The sequence below is a fragment of the Solea senegalensis genome, linkage group LG2 (genome assembly GCF_019176455.1).
Source record: "Solea senegalensis isolate Sse05_10M linkage group LG2, IFAPA_SoseM_1, whole genome shotgun sequence".
NCBI lineage: Eukaryota > Metazoa > Chordata > Actinopteri > Pleuronectiformes > Soleidae > Solea > Solea senegalensis.
The window spans coordinates 5,248,700-5,265,689 of NC_058022.1; the positions used below are offsets into that span (position 1 = coordinate 5,248,700).

The following is a 16,990-nucleotide window of genomic DNA, read 5'->3' on the forward strand; positions in this document are numbered from 1 at the left end:
TGAGCGGCAAACCTCGCGGTGACGGCTGTGAGGGGCTTCGTCGTTGCTCACTTCCAAGTGTCCAGGGTTTCTGTCTTTGCTTCATGAACAAAAAAAAAAACACTTAACAGTAGCTGAGTTTTAGTGACAACAAACTGATTTGTTGGTTCTTTCTGAGAAGTAAATGAGAAGATTCCCACACGAGCTGGACGTGATACGAGCTGGAGCTCCATAAAAGTGGAGACAGATAAAGAGCTGAGGTGATAAGGACACATAGAGTATAGGTTGACCCAGTTAGGACACCAAAGCTCCCACGAGGCTGAGATTATTGAGAAGAAAAAAAAAAAAATCAGCAGTAATCTTGTCCTGCTGATGGAAGAAAGGAAGTGAAAAAAACACTTGAGAAGAAATGGTTCCATCTCGTCCAAAACACGGGGACAATGAGAGCTTTTCGGTTCCCTCGCAGCTGACTCAGGACTTCACAAGTCAGGCTTTCATTTCAAAGTCCTCGTGACACAGGCGACAGTTCACCGGTCACATCATCAAAAAAACGCAGCCACGGTAACCGCTAACGATGGCACATTCACATTTTTTTTTTTTTTTACATTAAAATCCTGATCCTGTGTGAAAACCGGTTACATGTGTGTCAGAGTTCACCAGCCGCTTATACAACCATCACCCACATACAGTGTGTGAGAGATCACACAGCATCTACGGTGGAAAAAAAGCCACAGTGTGGACTCTGGAAGACAAAGAGGTGTGTGATAGTGACGGATGAGTAAATGAAAGTGGGATCTGTGGGTGAACGTCTTTGAAACGCGGCTCAAACGAACTCAGCCTCGTGTCAGCGACACCAGCGCTTCTTTAAACCTTTTATAATTCTGTTATTCGTTTCATGTTCTACGCACTCCTCAGCAAGTACCAACCAGAGGAAGCTCGCGTACCACTGGTGGTACACGTGCCACAGTTTGAGAACCATGGTGCTCAGTGACAAATAGAGCAGACCTTAAAAAAAAAACAAAAAACTTATTTTTCTGTCTGACTGAACAAAAGTTAAGCTCAGTGACTTCATTTCATGTATATTCATTTAGCTTTGATAAACAATTAAAACCAATAAAATTTTAACTTAAAAATTAAAGGGTTGCATCTTGTTCAGGGTTTTTTTTTTGAAGTCCCAGTTAAGGGTTTAGTGTGTAAGAATTAGTGAGATTGTGACAAATGGAGAACCTTTCTCCCTTAACTAACCTTTCTCTTGACAACCACGGCCCACCTATTCCGGGGGAAGAGAAATGGAGAAAGAGTAAAATCCTACCCTGCAGCTCCTTTGACATGGAAGCACACGTTTTCTTTTCTGTCGTCAAACGTTTAAAATAATCTCTGATATGTTATGGACGAAATAAGTAATCGATTAACCCTTAGAACACAGAGCATTTAGGCTGCTTTTTTCCATTATTACGTTTAAACGTACAGTAAATACAGAGGCTATAAGAACGTGCGATAGTGTCTCTTGTATACTTTTTTTCAGCACAACACAGGCAATCTCAAAAATACTTCCCCCCCATTTTAAGCAACTATATAAACACACCTGAGCAAATAGTACTCAAAATGTTTAAAATCCAGTCAACAAACAACACTAATCTCTCTTAAATCTACATTTTACTGTATCGTATGTTATTGTATGTTCAATAGAAAATAATGTATAAACTAAATATTAAATATATGAAGCAGGTCAACAAGAAGAAAACCTTTAGATGAAAAAATATCCTTTTAATGACTCGGCAACATTTATCAAATTTGAGGACAAAAATTTAGAATTTGTAATCATTGGCCAATTAATATAATGCATTTCATCAGTCTGTGTGTTAGTAAGAGACAAATCCCACAGCAAGCTCTGCTGCAGTCAGCTAGAAAAGGTCCATTTTAGGTCTATTTTTATCCTAACAGGACACCAAACATAAAAGCAGGACCACACAGAAATGGTTTGAAAACAGTAGGGTTAATGGTCAGAGAGCGCACGAGTCCAAGTCTTCAGTCTACAGTCGAGAAGAAAAACTGCTGCTCGCACATGAACCTCAGCAGTTCTACAGAGAAATCTGAGTTTATTGTTTAAATCTGTAAAAAACTGATTTGTACTAATTGCTTCCAAATGTTTAAAGACTTTCTGTTTTATCCTCGCAGAGATTTGTTTACACTTGTGTTTCTTTGTTTGGAAAATCACTCAATGGTAAAAAGAATATGGGTATGAATGTGGTGGAAACATTGTAACACCGTGTCAGTCTGGGTTTGTTTTTGGTTTTTTTAGCTCATGGTCACGTTGACGTGTCCAGGACGTCCGAGAGCCAGCTGTAGTCGAGTTTCTTCACTCTCCTCAGTTCCCTAACCTGGGCTTTGGTCAGAGACGGAGCTGTGGTCTCGGCTGACCCGGCTCCCTGTGGAAGTGATGCCGTCTTGGGTCTCGAGGTGCTGGATTCCATTTCCCCCTCTGAATCGTCTTCGTCTTCCTCTTTCTCGCTCTCCATTTCCTCTACATCTTTGTTTTCCTCCCTGCAGCCATGAGAACAAACATGGGAGAGAGAAAAACAAAAAACGTTAACATGACTCGGCACATTTTTTCAGAGATAAACAAGAGCAGAACGAGTTCAAGTTTCCCATGAGCACTTTCGACTGGGATCTTAGGAGCCATGACAGACAAGAAGTGTAGCAGTGTTTTTTTGTCGAGTCAACAGTGATGAGACAAAATAACAAGGTCACGATGACATTCAATCTTTTTATTTTCCTTCCTTTACTCTGCTACTTCATGACAAGTAGCGATAGAACGAACTTGACTGATTAAATGTCACCTAAAATGTACTTTTTCCATTGAAAAGTAATTATTTGTTGTTTTTTGATTACCTTTCATGTATTTAGTATTTAATTTACACATTATGTGTACTGGAAATACTACACTGCAGAGAAGGGAAATCATTTTTTTGGCTGGATAACAAACCTATATCAACCTGTTCATGAGACATTTCCTTTTTCCTTCTGATTAAAAAGATAATCACTTCATCTCTCCAGTCAAACAATAGTCCTTGTCAAAAGCAGGAAGCAACCTGATCGGGCATGTTTCTGCTGTGCTGTTTTTTTGTGTTATGTTATGTTCTTTTCTTTTTTTATCTACTGTTGTGTGCAGTGGATGGCTGATGTGAAGCCATTGTTATTTTTCTACATGCGGCTTCATTTCAAATTGCCCCTTTTCCTGTATAGTACTGTGTCTGGCTCTGAACACAGGTGAAAGTTAAGTTTAAAAGTTGTGGCGACAGTGCAGTTAATGTGGCCGATAGAAATGGTGCGTTCAAGTTGAGGTCAGAAGTCGGGGAATTTTATAATAAAAACTCTGCTACTTGGCCTGTTAAATACACTTCTGTCTTATTTGTTTTATAGTAGTGGTGCTAACCTGCTTTAAAGAACACATTTTGTGTTGTTGTTTTTTTAGACGTTTCTACTCACCGAGTGTGTTATATAAGTAATTTAGTATATGTAAATAAAGTGCGTGGCACAGATAATCAGAATAATTGTCCCAGAAAACGGCCGGTCAGCTTTCAGGCCGATAACATCCGTAACTTTGTGACATCACACCGGCAAAACATCGCCCCTGGACTATCTGGTATCCATATACGAGTAGTGGGGCGTGAAACTTCCAACACGTGCTGGAAGTGGTTGACCGACCACAGTCAGAATTTCCAGCTGGCCAATCAGAGTAAAGTAGCCGTGCAAGAGAGCTCTACTCGTGTGTTTCTCCGAGACGATCGTGACAAACTCATGCTGGAGTTATATATAATCTAAAACTTTCTTTGAACACTGAATGTCAACCTTTTCAAATAGTGACCGAATTATAGGCAAATGATGTCCTCTTTAAAACCATAACTTGCCTTTTCTAATGATATTATGTAGTCAATATTGAGTTTTAAATGAGGGGACGCGGCTTTGTTTTCACATTTGAACACAGGCAGAGACCCCCCCACATTCAACTCTTCACATTACCAAACAACATTAAAGAAGCTATAACTAACCACTGTGGCTATACATTATAACTAACCACATTTTTTTGACTGACCTGGGCTCTGAGTTGGAGATGAGCAGAGAATTTATAAACATGGAGCAGAGCAAAGAGGTGGAGGGCAGCACGTGGGCTGGAGTCTGCAGAAGCTGTGAGGAAGAAAGAAAGAAAAGTGTCAAACACGGAGGTAAAAAACGGACAAATAATAATCTTCAGTCACAAAGGTCTGAAAATCTTCATACGTAACTTCTTCAACAAGCAAAATGGACGCCAGGTGTTAGCGAGTGGTAAATACTGACCTCTCTAACAGCAGCAGAGGCCTGTGGCAGAGGTGTCCTCTCTGCAGACAGGCCGCTCAGTGTGTCTTGATTTTCCTGCTGCTGCTGCCGTTTCCCCAGCAACAGGCGGAACGGCGTCATGGCGACACTGTCATTGATCAGAAGCTTGAAGGGGGGGGGATTAAAAAAAAAATTAACACCAAGGACAACAGGAAATGTGCCACGTTAATAAAAAAAAATGGAAACAGGCAGAAGTTAATCATTTGCAGTGACGTTTTCATCTGATGAAGAGGAGAGAGTCAGAAAAGACAGAGGCTGGAAAAGTGATTCACAGATGCCCGGTTTACTGCTGCAGCTTTCGTAACCTTGTGTCTGTAACTTTAGCTAAACACAATGAGGTGGGCGTTCACTGTCATTTGCCCTCTTTGGTGCTTTCAGGGGGAAACACATGAGGCGACTGGGTACAGGCCTCAGTCCAGCTCACTGTTTGTCTCTTGGTAATCATGTGGAAGTGCTGGCTCACTATTATTAACTTGGGTACAGTCATCAGAGTTCAGAAAGCTGCTGCAAACATCCTGGTAAAATGTAATATAGACCAGAGTTTGTGCATCTCTCTCTGATGCCGAGCCGTGACTGTACCTGTTTGCTGGAAGCCATCAGTCTGTCCTCTTCTGCTTTGGTGGTAAACGTCAATAAGTCCTGCAGGGAGAGGCCACATACGTCAATAACGACATAAAAAAAAAGTTATATAGTTATATAACACTTTAGATTGGTTGACACTTAAAGCCAAAACAAGGCCAAAGATTTAGCTCAAATTTATGTTCATTTAAAAGGCATAAACACTGATAAAAGAGGTGTGACATTGATATCTCTTAAAAGACCAAAGTTATGTGGACAAAAAGTGCTTTTGAGGACATTTGGTTTGACCTGGACACCACACAACATCAATGCGACCTCACAAAAGCTCCTGTTGTAAGATTAAAAACCAGCAGGTTATAACTTTGGCCGTGGAGTTTGCAACAAAACAGCCACCAGCCTCGCAGTGTAGTCTATGTCATGTCATCTAAGGTAAAAGACAAACAGCGTTTTTACAACAACACCATAAAAACCTCTGAGCTGTCCTTTACTGCTGTAAATCTGTAAATCGCGTGTTTACCATGTACTGAGTGAGGAAGTAGAGCTGGGAGCGGTTGAGCCACTGGCTGCTCTCCTCGCAGCCCTCCAGCATCTCCTCTCTCGGGGCAAAGACGGCTCGAGTGACCCTCCCTGAACACACGGCCTTATGGGAAAACAGTGGCCGAGGCTCATTGGGCTTGAACACAAACACTGAAAGAGAGGGGGACAAAAATTGAAATCAGCAAAAGGAAACACATTTATGGATTCTACATAACATTTATTCCACAAGACACACCCTGCGTACAAAAGAGGACAGCCATGAAAACAGAATCTCAAGAGAAATAACCGATGTGTCTGCTCTGGGCTGACTGTGTGGAAGAAGACCTATGTAGATATAAGTTAAAATTGTGGAATTGATCTTTGAGACTGTGGTAACCCAAATATGTAAGACCTCATCCACACGGAAACAGAACTTACACATCACATACTATCTGGTTCTTTTTTGTTTGCCATGAACATAACAATCTGGAAAAAAACAAGCACTTTCTATGGATATGACTCAGAATGGTGCCATTACCCCGTGAGATTACACTGCAGTACTATTCATGTAAACATCCACATTTATAAACACGAGGCCTAGGCCTTTAACAATGGAACGACAGGGGCTGGTTATTTTGGTACAATTCCTAATAAAAACCTTTTTTTTTAAAAAAAACCTACTGTACTGAACCGAACTGTTCCACTCAATGTAACTTCCAATACGCAACTTTGGGAAAATGATGATGTCATATGGTATGGTACGGTGTGGTCAGGGCTCCAACCATGACAGTCAGCTGATTGGGCGACAGAAAAACGTCACGCCCGCAGTCTATTCTCACACAAAGCTTGACGTTATGTTGAGACAAAATCAAACTTTGCAGGAAGAAAGAGCTGTAGTATGTCCTCCACACCAGCACAGCCTACACCCTGCCTACCGAGTAAAGGTACTGTTCTGAGTCGATACGCAATCCTGACCCAGGGCTTTACCGTTCCATACTGTACTTTACTGTACGTTTTCCAAGAAATCACTTTAATCACTTTAGGGCTTCTAAAATGCTGGTTTTGTGTGGATAAAATGCCGATCTAACACAAAACCTTTTGCGGATTCTCCTAAACAACTTCTTGTGTGTACAGGCCCTAAATCTTTTCCTACAACACTTTATCAAGTCAGGAGCCACGAGTCCAAATGTGTTAATGAGGTGATGTTGGGAGAAAGATGTATATGTGATTTCCATGTGGTTTAAGATGTGATTTCAACTAGGAAGAAGGTAGAATTTGGACACCAGGTTTGAAACTTACAGTCTGTGCATTCATCCTGACTGCAGAAGGCAACCATGTTCTCAGAGAGAGGGTCAGCCAACAGCAAGCTGATGTCCATGGCAGTGCTCCATTCCACTGACGGCGAGGACGGGTGACAGACAGGAGACAGACACAAAGTGAGTTAAGTATCATTGTAATTATGAATAAATAATAAATAATAAGTAATAATATGTAGAAGTGGCCTCACAGGAGCAGGTGAGGAGGTTCCAGCAGCAGAGCAGGCGGTTTTCAGTGGTTCCCAGCAGATACTTGGAACAGCTTAGTCGCCCAAAACAAAGATCCCTGAGGGAGAAACAATGTCTCTTTATTTTCCCTGTGACTGTACAAAAAAAACTTCCAGTACTTCACATTCATTCACCCAGCTCCACACACACCACACATATTTCACAGGATTAGCAGTTCTTTATTTCTTTTGTGGTTGGGCACATGTAAGCACAGTCTGAACTCCACAAAGAACCAGTGACAGATGAAGCAGTAATCCACTCTTCAAAACTGAGACTTCAAACTGCTGCCTTTTACACATCATTTAATGCAGGACTGACCAAAGTGGGGCCCATGTTAAAAAAAATAAATACTATATTTAAAAAATATTAATGTATGCTAAAGTTATTGAGTCATAATATTACTAGTTATGCTGTTTTTTTAAATAAATAATTGCTCCATAAAATCTTTGTTAAGAATTCATACATTTAGGGCTGAAATAATTACACGATTATTCAATTTACTAAATGAATAGTCAACTAGTTTTATAGTCGATTAATCGGTTTGAGTGTTTTAAATGAATCTAAACAATTTTTCCTGATTTCTCAGTGAATATTTGGTGGTTTCTTTGCCACTTCTTTCTTTAAAAATGAATCATTTTCATTTATGGGACACAAGAAATTTGAGAACATCCGTCATTTCCAGGTTTGAGAAACACTGGTGAACTAGTACTCGTTAGTAATCGTTAGTTGCAGCCCTAAATACACTTTCTTAATCTGTCAGTGAGTGAGCTGAAGCACTGCACACTGACACACTCCTAGAATGTGTATCGGAAGGCAGAAAATTAGCTCAAATTGTAGTTCAAGTTCTTCTGACTGTTAAAACCAAGTCACCTGCACTTTGACTTGTAATGGAATGGAATGCACTTTAGAAAAATAAAAGTTTTGTGACAGAAACATACAACCTAAAGTTGTAATTTAACTATTAAAGCTAAAAAAGGTAATAAGTGTTACCCAAATTTATCCAAGAGAAAAAGGTTTGGTCAGCCCTGAAAGCAATCCTGTGAAAAATGTATTAATGACTTTAGGTCCGCTGCATCCAATTCATCAGAACTTGAGTGGAATGTTGGTGAGGTTGGAGGTGAAGCACTTGACCCTGCTCTTCACTCATTCATATGTGGTAGTTACAGTATATATTCATGGACACAAGGCACCTGTCAAAACAGCTGACTGTCGGCATTTTCCAGGTCACCCCCCCCAACCCACACTCCACTCAAACGTTCATGTTCAGCTCCCAAACTACACAGGAAACGTCTGCTCCACCTTTGAAGAGGTTTTTTATTAAGACTGAGTTTCCAGGTTAAGGCAGACGGTTGGTTTTACGCATTATTACTACAAGGTTTCATTTATTCAAGAGGGTAAAGCAAATAAAAGTCTGATTGCCAGGAGACTTCAACAAAGGGACCTTGAGGAGAAGTTTCCATCTTTATTCTAAAATCTTAACATGAATCTCATCATTTAACAAACACTGCAACTCATCACCTTATTTGCCAACACACTTAATAAGGAAGTGGTATAAAAACTAAACTGCAGCAGTTTTGTGTCCTCGTTGACCTGACCAGCCCCCTCTTCAGCAGGAGGGACAGTGGTCAACATTTTTGAAACTCGAGCACGAGCAACATTGCGAAACTGCAGCACTTCTTCATCTCCTTTTTGTTGAGAAAGGAAAACAGCACTCTCCCACACCTCGGCCAGTGTGACAGATTCTCATTCACCAAGGTCACAGACGCCCAAATGTTAGTGAATCAGTAGCAACAGGTCTACAAGAAAGACAGTTGATACGGTTTCAAAAAACATTTGACTATGTTACTTAACTGCTCAAAGGCCTCTGCCACTGAGAAACCTCGACAGCAAAAAGACATCATCCAACTGATTGCCCAATCTCTCCCTCTGCGCTTTCACACTACTATTTGCATGCGTTTGCGCAAAACGAGTTGTTATTTCTTTAAAAATACAAACGATTGTAGGAAATGAGAGCAAACTACTTCTCATTGTTACTTTATTTACCCTCTGGTCATTTAAAAAGAAAAAAAAAGTGACAGTGATCACTAACCAAACCATACTTACATCACAACTGTGAGAGTACTGAACTTTAAATGCTTTGAATACAACACTCTTTGATTATAATTCAAACTTGAATATCTTCCAATACCAATATTAGTCCGATGCAGCGAGTTAAGACCATGTATGAACGTATGAAGCTGTTAATAACACATTTGTGCTGAGTCATTTCAAAGACATAGTTCTCCAACTGTGTCACAAATATTGTTCCCCCAAAAAAGAGAATTAAATGGCACAAACAACATTTGGCAGGTTCCCATGCCAAATAACAGTGAATTATGCATACAATGCTCACTACATGCCTATACTTTTGTTGTTCAGCCGCAATGTGAAATTCATTAGATTTTCCCTCACTACCATGAACATGGGCTTTGGTGCGAGGGGTGAGCGGTTTTCAAAGCGACACAAACTTAAGATACCAGTTGGAAAAGACTATCTAACAACAAAATAAAGTGACAAACATGCTCTTAAGATAGCATATACTGAGGCCGGTGTAGCTTATACATGGTGACCCTTCTGTTAACGGGCTAAAAGAGGTTTTTTGAACTCAAAATATTTAAAAAATGTTGACTACAACAAAGTTATGGCACCCTTCTTGTGATGTTGATGTTTACATGTATGTGTGTGTGTCCATGCACTGACCTGATTGCTCCAGGCGGCTGCGACAGTGTAGTCAGGAGCTCCCAGGAGGACGGGCTCCACAGAGTCACCACCTCCTTGAAGCTAACTGCCAGCAAAGAGCCATCGGTTGAGAAACAGCAGCGTGCCGGCACCAGCCCGTGATAGGATCCGACAAAATCACACGACCAGGAAGGACCTTCATCTGCCGGGCCCGTTCAAGGGGGGAGGGGTTAGGTTAGAGAGAAATAATTTGGCTAAATCCTAAAAAAAATCCACTGACGGGTTGGAAAAATTAAATGGTGGAGCCTGGCACTGACAAAGTGATTTGATTCTTTCTGATGTCTTCAAGATTAGGAAACTCATTGTTCTTTAAACTTCCACCATGTGACACAAATGCCAGGCTGTGATTAATATGGAGTAGTTAATGCATGGTTCCCACACCTTGGTTGATTGCAAATTCAAAGACTTTCCAGGACCAATTTCCTAAAATTCAAGGACTGAATGTGCCGAAACAGCTTAAGATGGGAGGGCAACTTGTGTCCAACGTGCTCTGCAGATCCTTGGGATCTTGGACAAACCAGTCTTTGTAATTTTCTTTGGTGAGACAGAGACCTTGGAATTAGCATTTCCCAGACATCACGTAATTTATGCTCTTGCTTAATGTTACCCGCTCATTGTTATGCATGGAATCTCATGTAAACGTTCCTGTGTTCCTCGAAGAAAAACATAAATAAGAGATGCAGAAACAGAGATAGACAACAAGATCAAAGGGCACAGCTGACCTCTGACCTTCTGGTAGAACAGACTTTCAGAAACAGAGGCTGTGTTCTTACCCTCTGTGTGGGCTGGTGCAGCAACCTGCCAGACTTTGAAGTGCCCATCCTTACTGGTGGAAACCAGCATGGTGGTCTGGCTGTCAGTGACGTGGCACAAGCACATGGCTGTAATCTGAGCCTCATGTGGGGACGAGATGGTTGTGTTCAGCATAAAACTGTAATGGTTCAGGAAGCAGAGTTCAAGGTGGTGGGTTCAGGTTCAATAACAAAAAGGAAATTATGACTAAAACTTATTATTATTATTACTGGGCTGAACATCAGTATATTAAAATATCAAGTCCACTTCAGACGTCTGTACCTCTGTGTTTGCTCATCAAATGCCCACAGTTTCAAAATAAGCTCCAACTCAGCACTCTTCTGTTTTCTTTCTTCGACTGTTGCTAGCCACTTTCCAGATGTGTCGAAGGCCGCTTTGACCACCTCAAACTGCTGCAGGCCGGCCTCATGAATGTACTCCTGTTGCACGATGTCCAGCTGCACACAACACAAGATGTCAGGTTGATTTAATGTGATCACAAGAGTCTGAATTTGTCTGTGTTCCAAATTTGCCTTTTGTTGAAACAAATACAAACACATATTTGTACAATTTATTGGGAGCTGTAATAGAATCAAGTCTATAAAAATGATCAACTCGGTCCGAGGTGCCTGTGATTATCTTAATCTCAGTTCAGATAATCTCAGATTAGTGCTTACATTGTACAGCAGTTTGTCTCTGTGGAGAGAGTAAAACTGCAGGTGGCCTGGCTTTCCGTTCAACACCATGGCTTTGCTGCGTGGGTCCACCATCAAGTCTGTTTTGACACTTTCTCCTGAACCAGAACAGAAACAAATCAGTAATTATCATCGTTATTAAAATCCACCCATGAATTGACGAAGATCAAGTGCCTTTCTTTAAATGCAAAGTAGATTAGACTTCCTTTGAATGCACACAGATTAATCTGGCAGGATCCACAACCTGATCTGCCTTTTCTTTTTTGGTATTTCATGTCTCTGCTCAGTGACAGAATGATGCAACAACTAAATAAACAGATTTTTCTTTCAAGCTCAGGGCTGTCATTCGTTCCTGAAACACATTTTTGTTGAAATCCTCTGCACGTCCAGACAAACCACGACCAAAGATTACAATTATCTCTGAAAAAAGAAAGCTGGAGTCCGGCTTTTTGATGGTGATCCTTCCGTAGCTGGGTAAACAGGACTGAAAATCCACCGCCGCTGGATTGTTTGAGTTCCTTAATCTGTCTGATGTCATTTGTGATTTTTGTATTTTTCCACTCTTAATTATTTGCTCATACTTGGGTTTATTGGTTGAGCTGAAAATATTGATAAATTGAAAGTATCTTCTATTATAATCAAGATTTGCCTCACCTTTGACCAGGCCCTGAATGATGGACGATACTTTAACACAACTCTGGATGATGGTGATCTCTGCAACAAGGAAAACACAGGAGTGAGCATTTTGTTAATAATGAAATCTTCTATTTTTGCCTCCACCCTTTCTCACAAAGGCTTCAAATACCCAAAATGTATATGTGGTAAAGGCCTAATTTGTACTGTGTGTCGTCAAAGAGCATATTACAGGATGATGGGCCTTACTGTTGTCACTGTGTGAGGTACAGAACAGAGCTCCATCAGGTGAGACAGTAATGTGTGTGATGGCAGCTCCCAGACGGGGCAGGAAGTCCTTCTCGTTCTCTTGGGTGTATCGCCACTGGACGAGCACTGACTCCACACCGCCGCTCAGCAAGTTAGTGCCTTGATAAAACAGAACAACAGTAAAACACAGGTCTAGGCTTTTTCAGTAATGAAAAAGAACAGAGGAACAAAGTGGGACTACCCTCTGGAGTGAAGCACAGTGAGCTGACAGCATTGTGGTGCCAGTGCAGAGTGGAGTATGTGTACTCCTTCTTCTGGTTGATGTTTCTCCTGAAAAGATAAACAGTGTCGTCAGAATAACAAAGACTGCAGATATTTAGCCCAAAATACTGTGCAAAATCATCAACACATGGCTGCGAGTGTACACATGTCAAGGTCGTGCTCTTCCCACACTCACCACAAGCGAATCTTGCCATCTTCATGCCCGGTGGCGATGCAGTCATCTTTTGGGTGGCAGGCAAGACACGTGAATGTGTTCTTTCCTCCCTTCTTGTTGTCTTCTTTGAGGGGAAACCTAGCAAACCACACAAGGACGGCATTAGTGAACATTCTCATGACTTTTTTCCACATAGTTTTGGTGTGAAAAAGAAGAACGTATACTGAGCATCTTATGCATTTTCCACTTCTAATGCTTGGTCACTAATGCTCTGGGGCTCACCTGTATGGCTTCTGCTTCTTGAAGAAGTAGACCTCCAGCTGCAAACCTTTAGCTGAAGCAATAAACTGCCCCTGTGAGGATGAGAACATTTGTGTTTGAGGTCAGTGACTAACTCAAATTGAAGTTCTCCCATTATTTATCAAGCAAATGGCACTACACTCACAGTTACCTCCAACAACTGTGAGTGTCTTGCCAACAGAAAGCATCTGAAAATGTGTATTCTGGATCTTTTAAGACTCTCACTCTCTGTGTGCCATTCTATGTGAAACTATATAGTTAATTAAATTTATTCTACTAACATATTTTGCTGGTACATTCAGGACCATATTCATGGTATATTAGCTATGGTGTAGTTTTAATTTAACATAGCAGAGGGAAAGCTGATAGAGTCCAAACACGTTCAGACCATTGTCTCGCTGATACTAGGGGTGTAACAAAACAGCGAATTCACTAAAATATCACGATAATTCATGGCATTATGCTGCATCAGGTCTTTGAAAAACTGCATCTATCTGGAAATATTCTTGACAATGGTTTTGTGTTTAATTGAATCCTCTGACCACAAGTTAATCAGCAGGCATTTGGATATTTGACCTCCCCCGTCCACTCCTCTTACTAGAAAAGGAAACTGTATTGTTGATGAATACAACATTGCTGTATCAAAGTTTTTTCTTAAAATAAATCCATTTAGTCATATGATGCATATCACCAAATTCTTGCCATAACACAGCCCTGTTTGATACCTTCACCAAACTATGCAGGGGATCAATTTCAGCTTTGGTAGTGTAACAGTCCAACATGGTGTGTTGGTTCATACCCCTCTGCCAAAGGCAATGGTTGCTGGGTTGGCGCTGACATCACTGAGCACAGCAGACAGCTCTCCGGCCTCTACCAGCTGTTCTCCACTCTGCGGCAGATGTAGAGCAACCAGCTGGAACAACTCTGTGTGCACACACACACACACACACACACACACAAATGTGTCAGTTACACAGTCTTACCCAGTGACCTACAACCCAGTTTCTCCTAAGCACATGCTGAAGCCATAATGAGAGATTTGTATTTGGATCTGCTGCCCCCTACAGGTAGAGGTCAAAAACATTACATTACACCCTGAACTGACCCCAATAAACAAGACTTTCTATCATTTAACTAAATAAATGCATAAACACTGCTTTTCATCTCAATCGTGGGCTTTTATAAGCAGTGGTGTGAAACCTTATAGAAACAAATGTCATCAAAATTAAAATGGTCTTGTCCCCTTCATTTTCCCCGTCAAAGCTCATAAGGTCTCTGAAGGCTGTTAAGACAACTTATATCACAGACTCAATCAATTATACGACTTCACCCACCAGATCTTTTGTCACCAAGTGGGGGTGTCACAATAAAGATGATTCCTTCATGGTGAGCAGATGCATAGATGGAGTAAATGGGGCATCCAATGACATAAGTCTGGAAGAAATCATGTATAAACATGTCACAGACACAGCAGCAGGGGGGTCATACTTATTTGTAACACAATTCCTTGAGTTATCAACAAATTTTTAGTGACTTTGTGTGAATATTTATAACGTTTTCTCTAGAGTGTCTGTATTAAACAGTAATAAAAATGTATGTCTACAAGGGGGAAAATACCTAATGCAATGTATGGTTGTGATCCCTTGTTATACTGTATGTGAATCAGATTGGCACGTGGCAGGTTTTTCATGACCATAGGAATCCCACTTCTTCACTGCTGAGTTACTAACAATGAAAAGCCATGTTTCTACCAAGCAGTAAAGCGCTGTACCTTAATAAGGATACCATCCGTGAAGTCCCAGAGTCTGACAGTGCCATCTGTTGAGCAGGAGTAGAGCTGCAACACAACAAAATCACATAATATCAGTCTGGAATGGGAGGAATGGGTGCTGCAGAACAGAGCTTCCCAAAACATCAGAAGTTTGAGGCCTTTGAAAATTAGGCAAAATTTCCAGGAGCAAAAGGCCAAATGAGTACATTAACAGGAATGTAACACATCTTTAAAATTACACATAAGCCTCCCTGAAGACCTGAGTGCAGCACATAATGTACATATTTTTAAAAACACATTTAAGACCCACCACTTTAGCCTAGCTTTTACCTGAGATTTATGACTTATTTGTACTCTTTTATTTGATTTTATGGTCAGACACAAATTATTTTATTCTACCTATTCTACCTTTTGTTAACATCCTTACCTCATTCATTCATTTATTTTTTACATAGTACCAGCCATTTGTCAGCTTAAACAGTTGTTGGGTGGATGGGGGACAGTGGGTTGCTTTATTTGATAATATTTTTATGCTGTGAAGCACTTTGAGTTGCACTGCCTTCAATGAAAAGTTCTATATAAATGAAGTTATTTACAAAGAAGGTCAGTTTATTTGGTCCGCTATCATCATCAGGAAATCAGTGGGACAAAATGAACAGAGCAGTACAATGGCGAGCTTGCTGTCCATTTCACGTACACTGACAAAATAAGATTTAAGAGACCACACTGATCCTTCGATATAAAAGATAATTGTGAGTAGACAATAATATTTGTAAACACTAACTGGTAAACTTCAGCAAAAGACAAGTGTAAGTAGCACGTACCTGCAGGTGGTTGGTGGGTTTGAGCAGTAACCCTGTCACCAGGTCGGTGTGTCCACGCAGGTCATGGAGACACTCTTCTGTGGAGGTGCTGAACACTTTCACACATTCTCCCGAGGCGCACAGGAGGAATCTGCCATGACGTCAAACACATTTACACTTACACATGTGTTTCTTATGGTAGCCAAAGTAAATGATGCTGCTGATAAAAAGGTAAAACAAACTGAATAGTATTTATTATTAATATTGTTCTAGCAACTTTGACTTTTACTCCACTACACGTCCTCTATCTTTGTTACTTTGCGTTACTTGTCATTTAGCAGATGCTTTTATCCAAAGCGACTTACAATAAGTGCATTTCAACATTTGGGTACAAACAAGAGCTTGAAGTAAGTAAGTGTTTCAAATGTGCCAAACTATAAAGTGCTACTCATAAGTGCGATGCACAAGTTACTCATTACTACCAAATAAAATCAGAAGAATGTAGTAGGTAATGGTCTGTATTTATATAGAGCTTGTCTAGTCTTGATGAACTGCTCTGCGTTGTCATTCACACATCTTACATACCCATTCCCATGCTTCACATGGGGTTAAGTGTCTTACTCAAGGACTAGCAGAGCCTTACCACTGAGCTAACATGGCTCAATCATTACTTTTACTTCTAAAACTCAAGTATATTTTATATAAATATTTTTGATACTGAAGTACAGTAAACGTCATATAATTTAAGACATCTACTAACGTGATATTATATAAAAAGTGACTTCAATTTCTGCCACTCATTTCTTGTAAGATACTTTTATTCAAATATCTCTTTAAGGCACTTTAAATAAGACTGATAAACAGTCTGAGTGACCAGGGCAACAGCCTTGTGTTGCTAATGCTAACAGCTAACACTCCCATCCTTAGCTCATAATAAACCTCCAAAGGCCGCGGAAATGTCTTCCACCAAATCCTGAATATTAGCGGTTTGTAAACACAAACTCACCTGGAGTCGTTGCTTATGACCGGCTCTCTAAAGTTTAGTTTACTGCCACCACGGTGAACCACGCGGATTCCTGCGTGTTCAACCATGTTTTCACTGAAGTCACCTTTCAACTCCGACATCACAGACGGAGGGTCGGAGATGTACTGCTCCCTGCTGGACTGGAGGCGCAGTGCGCTCAGGCTCTTCTCTGTTGTTGCCACATTTCTCCACCAGATGAAGCTGTTCGTCAAACATCGGAGGACTATTGGTGGATAATCCCATTTTTGTCCCCATTTCGTGTTCTCTCTCTTTGTATGACATGTAATTGAAAGGCAGTTACTTAGAACAGTTGTTGATGTGAAAAAAAAATCTGATTTGTTCCATTTGCAGTGACATAAAATTGTGATGATGAGAAAAATAGTTGCAAATTTCCCCACATGGAATAAATAAAGGAATATCTTATCTTATTTTGTGCTTTTGTTGTTTCTTTTTTTGGACAATAAAACCACACAAAACGACAATAAACTGGACAGGACATTAAGTTCCGTTCACC

The 16,990-nt window shown here is 40.6% G+C and overlaps 1 protein-coding gene across 1 annotated transcript; it reads right to left on the reverse strand.

Annotated features, from left to right (window-relative positions):
* Positions 1-1,725: 1,725 nt before the first annotated feature.
* On the reverse strand, positions 1,726-16,563 carry wdr75 (WD repeat domain 75). Its single transcript, XM_044014809.1, has 21 exons — positions 16,459-16,563; positions 15,474-15,603; positions 14,650-14,715; positions 14,213-14,312; positions 13,678-13,802; positions 12,861-12,931; positions 12,600-12,716; positions 12,384-12,472; positions 12,143-12,301; positions 11,915-11,974; positions 11,243-11,358; positions 10,848-11,023; positions 10,547-10,704; positions 9,735-9,915; positions 6,959-7,053; positions 6,751-6,846; positions 5,453-5,622; positions 4,936-4,995; positions 4,318-4,461; positions 4,076-4,167; positions 1,726-2,523 (listed from the first exon to the last, which is right to left on the reverse strand). Exons 1-21 carry the CDS (start codon positions 16,542-16,544, stop codon positions 2,289-2,291), a joined length of 2,526 nt encoding a protein of 841 aa, XP_043870744.1. The 5' UTR covers positions 16,545-16,563; the 3' UTR covers positions 1,726-2,288.
* Between the last annotated feature and the right edge of the window lie 427 nt (positions 16,564-16,990).

What these genes read in the sequence shown, in the direction of transcription:
- wdr75 (XM_044014809.1), bottom strand. Translation starts at nt 16,544, where the DNA reads ATGGTTGAACACGCAGGAATCCGCGTGGTTCACCGTGGTGGCAGTAAA. An exon ending in AACCCACCAACCACCTGCAG is followed by an intron (nt 14,716 to 15,473) that starts GTACGTGCTACT and finishes GTTGTGTTGCAG; the next exon opens with CTCTACTCCTGCTCAACAGA. An exon ending in TGATGGCTTCCAGCAAACAG is followed by an intron (nt 4,462 to 4,935) that starts GTACAGTCACGG and finishes CCCCCCTTCAAG; the next exon opens with CTTCTGATCAATGACAGTGT.